Source organism: Nicotiana sylvestris, chromosome 9 (genome assembly GCF_000393655.2).
Source record: "Nicotiana sylvestris chromosome 9, ASM39365v2, whole genome shotgun sequence".
Classification (NCBI taxonomy): Eukaryota; Viridiplantae; Streptophyta; class Magnoliopsida; order Solanales; family Solanaceae; genus Nicotiana; species Nicotiana sylvestris.
The window spans coordinates 82,063,253-82,067,937 of NC_091065.1; the positions used below are offsets into that span (position 1 = coordinate 82,063,253).

A 4,685-nucleotide genomic window follows, 5' to 3' on the forward strand; every position below is an offset into this window, starting at 1 on the left:
AACTACTAGAAGTCATGCAATGTGATAAGGTGGGCTAAAACGCGGATGTTATTTTGGGAAATGATTTTTAAAACTAAATGCAAGGCTCCCGTGGTGATATAAGGAAAGATTGTAAATTATTCTTGTGATTTGAGACTACGAGGCGATACCTCGGTAGTGACTCTTGTTGGTATTTCTCTATTGTTGCACTTGTCTTTGGTTGTTTCTTTTCTTAGAATATTATTTCTTGTCTTCTTTGTGTTGCACTATTTGATTTAGTTCCGTGTAGCTGATATTGATATGCTATCTGTAGTTTTAATTTTGTTACTATCATTACTACACTGCCCTACACTTGTATAGTCTTCTTATTTATTCCAGCAGAGCCTTGACCTAACCTCTTCACTACTTTACCAAGGTTAGGCTTGGCACTTACTAGGTGTCTTTGTGGTGTACTCATGCTACGCTTCTACACATCTTTTTGTGCAGATCCAAGTACCTCCTATCAGCCCAGGCATTAGCGAGAGTTTAGCTACGGAGACTTCAAGGTATAGCTACCGGCATCCACAGGCCTCAGAGTCCCCTTTACCTTGAGTATTCTCTTTTCCTTATACTTTTATAGATATTGATGTATAGGATTATGCAGTACTTCTATTTAGATCTTGTGACTTGTATACGTTGGGTCTTGGGAGTTGTATATGCTGAGTTGCAGATTTCATATTATATAGTTGCTGAGTTTTGAAATTTATTTATTATTTCAGTTATTTCTTTGTGAATGTTAGACTTACCTAGTCTTAGAGACTAGGTGCCATCACGACATCTTACGGAGAAAATTGGGTCATGACACTTATCGAGATCTCATTATTTTCAGGTACTTGCCTCCTTATTATGACCATCTTGAACATTTGCTCCTCTCCTTCTTCAAGGAATTTTATCTTTGGAACTAACTAGTCTATTACGCATCATGCGTGCCATAAACTCTATCCATCATGAATGTTATTCTATTTGGAGTATTAGCAGCTGAAATATGACATTTAGCTAGGTCAGTAAATGCGCCTGACAATATTTTGCAAATAAATTATCACTTGAACTTCAATTTCACATTTTCTTGTATGAGGATCTAGATGTATTCATAATAATTCATTTCACGTATCACATTTTAGCTGCCCATTTTCTCCCCTACTGTTGGGATCACCAACACATTTCCCAACCTTCTTTAGGAACCATCTTTGTGCATTGTGGTGGTATAATTAAATCATATAGCACATCCATATTTATAGATGTAAATTATTTGGTTCCTGGCCCTGGACCAATTGTGATGGGGAGAATTTATTATAACTTTGCTAGATGCGTACAAGTGCTACTATATATTAAATAATACATCTCATACCAGATATCTATTTGGGAGTTTTGTTCTCATAACCAATGGTTTAGCTATAATTGGAGGCATACAATTTCTGGTAAACCAACTTGGATTTAAACCAGAATTACCAAGATAAATTATCATAATTTATATTCTGGAACTATGCTCTAATAATTTGAGCAATCAACCTTGCAAAATCCAAATTGCAAGTTGATAACAAACGCACATGTCACCATATAATAGATACATCTATTAAAATCATATAATAGTAAATGGTTCACATGGCAGGTGACTGGGGATATATATATCATCTTTTATACGTTCCAAAAATCAGGGAATACAATCCCAACCCCATCTGGTATAGTAATCAAATTATCATGAGAATAAGTTATGCAGGAGAATTCTCGAAGAATCTCCTAATTCTTCAATATATGCCAATGTGAATTCTCAATCATTTTTCGCATCATAATTGAACCGCGATAGCCAACTGGTCATGCTAACTGATGTTTCTTTTAGTAAACATCTAATTTAATATGGCATGTGATTATATCATTATGCTTATACATCTGTAGTACAAATAGAAGAAAAGTCGGGTAACCTTTTATATTTATCCGGTATTGATACCCAATTTTACCCTCATATTTTGTCAAATGGTATATATAATTTCAAAATAACATTTTGCATTATTTGTTTTGGTCGAAAGAAAAACTTTATTTAAATCTTTTTGTGCAATTTACATCATCTGTTCTTGTGGACTATAGAACAGATCGCATAAGTATAACCAAATAAAAACAACTATACAACTAGTATTGTTTAGCAAAATCCTAACACTATATAGACTCTTTCTGTCATATGTGTCATGGATTACATGTAGGATAACTATTGAACGGCTGTAGAATAGGTAACCATTTGGGTTTCTTCTGTCCAGCAACATGCACTTGAAGAGCAATTTCCTTTGCTCTGTCTTTGGCCTCTTTACTCTGCTGTTGAAATCTTCTTTCATTTCGCTCCATCCAGATGTTGTAGACTACTGCTGCAAATACCACTCCTAGCAGTACCTTTCTTGGATTCCTGTTATTTACATTGTCAATTAGCCATTGCACTTTTGTTTCCCAGTTACCAGTTGTCCTTTGATATTCTAGTCATCTTAACATTCCTTTCCATAGACACTGTGAGTATGAACATTCGAAGTACAAGTGGTCATGTGTCTCTTCTATATCTCTTCCACACAATGTACATGACTGATCTACTTGAACTCCCCATTTGACTAATCTGTCAACTGTAGCTAGTCTTCTATGCATTGCCATCCATAAAATGTACTTTTGTTTTGGTAGCATTCCAGTTACCATAACTATTATTTTCCAGTGGACTTTGGGATACTGTGGAGTAGTATGAAGGTAAGTCTTCCTAATACTGAACTTCCCATTCTGAGTGCAGGTTTGAATTTTTGTAATATCATTTACCCACCACTCTTTTGCTACAAACATCTTCCTTACTAGCCATCTAGCTTGCTTAAGGGTCTCCATAGTAGCAATGTCTTTCTTCTTTATGTAGTGGCAGTGAATCCACTTGATCCATAGCTTGTCTTTCTTAGATATTATAGCCCAAAGAAGCTTATTCAAGGCAGCTTTATTCCATCTCTCATAATTGACTATGTTCAAACCTCCAGCAGTTTGTGGTTTACACAAAGTCTCCCATGCTATAGGAGCCCTATGAGTAGTATCATGACTACCAGTCCACAGGTAATTCCTGCATATACCATTTACCAGTTTAATAACCTTTTTTGGAATAAGAAATACTTGAGCCTCGTAAGTCTGCATTTCAAACAATACACTCTTGATGAGTTGTAATCTTCCAGCATAGGATAAAAACATGGATGTCCAGCTTCTGATTCTGTCCACTATCCTCTCCACTAATGGCATACATTGTGATATAGTAATTTTCCTTGTGGACAAAGATACTCCCAAATATTTGAATGGAAAGCTGCCTTCTGCTAGGTGAAGAGCTTCCAACATTTGTTTTGAATTCCCTGGGAGCACTTGCATTATTACTTAGTCTACAAGAGTCATATGAGCATTTTCTATATTTTTTTATAATTTTTAAAGCTTTAAAATTAATTTTCTCGCATTTAAATTACTTGAATATTTATTAGTTACCCATTTAAATTATTTTGTGATAACTTAATCATCCATATTTATTATTTTCATCCATATATATGTTTCAGAATATTTTACTTTATTCGTATTTTTAAGTTATTTTACACAATTTTGCAATAGTAGCCTATATGATGTGCGTAATTATATTTTATTACATTATTTGTGCTCAAAATAGTATTTTATATTTTAAATGTTAAACTATTATTTTAAAAAAATTTACTACATAAATAATATTTTATCATTTGTTAATTACTTTTCATAAATTATTTTTGATAAATTTTGTGCATTTAAATTGTGGCCCAGTTTTAATATGAATTTCAGGGCAAAAGCAGGCCCAAAAACATTTGGCCCGTTTCCTTTTGCCTTTAGCAACCTAGACCAAACGACCCTTTAGCTTAACCCGGTCGAGACCCGTCGTATGACCCGCCCCACTTCCCTTTAATCACGGCCTCTGATCTCAGATGATCAATGACCCACAATAACCTTCCCCCTTTCCTTATAACTCCTCACCCTAACCCTAGAGATCATTTCTCTTAACCAACCACCACTAAACACTATCATCCTTTCCTTCCCCTTCCCTTTATTTCCCTCTCCTAATCCCATTGATAATGGAATTTCACCATTATTTGCTTATCATATTTGGTTTCTTTTGGTACTGGTCAGACGTTTATGGCATTACTTAGGTATTTGCCCAATTTTGGAAAATACCACCTCTATATTGGACGAGAATCAACGCAATCTTGGAGATTTGGATAATATTTGGTCCATATAGCTGGATTCTTCATACCAGTTGGCCGATTTTGGGTTTTAAACCCTAACTAGGGTTTGGAGTTTGATTTTTTTCTCTTTTCGATCCCCAACTAACTTGCATGCAAGATTTTACCCTTTTTGTTCTTGTTTACTTGATTTCTTTCCTTGTTTATCTGCCTGATTTTACCACTATATAAACCCCTCCCCTAATACCTTTTGAACGGATGTTAATCGCTTAACAACTACTGTTAATCCTTAATTTTCACTTTCTATTATTTTTGCTTTCTCTCTTGATTGTGGCCGGCTAGAAGCCAATGCCATCAGAATCTACTCTATTAACTTCACTTGTGCAAGCACTGCTCGGGGCTCACTGAAGCTCCCGCGAACTCTGATGCACTAGGATTTGGGGGTGTTTACTGTTTTGTTGATGTCACTACTGA

At 35.2% G+C, this 4,685-nt stretch overlaps 1 protein-coding gene across 1 annotated transcript; it reads right to left on the reverse strand.

The window, feature by feature from the left end:
• Positions 1-2,196: 2,196 nt before the first annotated feature.
• On the reverse strand, positions 2,197-3,384 carry LOC104214024 (uncharacterized). The gene is made up of 2 exons (XM_009763617.1): positions 2,534-3,384; positions 2,197-2,410 (listed from the first exon to the last, which is right to left on the reverse strand). Exons 1-2 carry the CDS (start codon positions 3,382-3,384, stop codon positions 2,197-2,199), a joined length of 1,065 nt encoding a protein of 354 aa, XP_009761919.1.
• Between the last annotated feature and the right edge of the window lie 1,301 nt (positions 3,385-4,685).

Excerpts from the sequence above, each read along its gene's own strand:
- LOC104214024 (XM_009763617.1), bottom strand. The coding sequence starts at position 3,384 with ATGCAAGTGCTCCCAGGGAATTCAAAACAAATGTTGGAAGCTCTTCAC. Across the intron at positions 2,411-2,533 it reads GAAGAGACACATGACCACTT|GAATCCAAGAAAGGTACTGC; the intron begins GTACTTCGAATG and ends TGTAAATAACAG.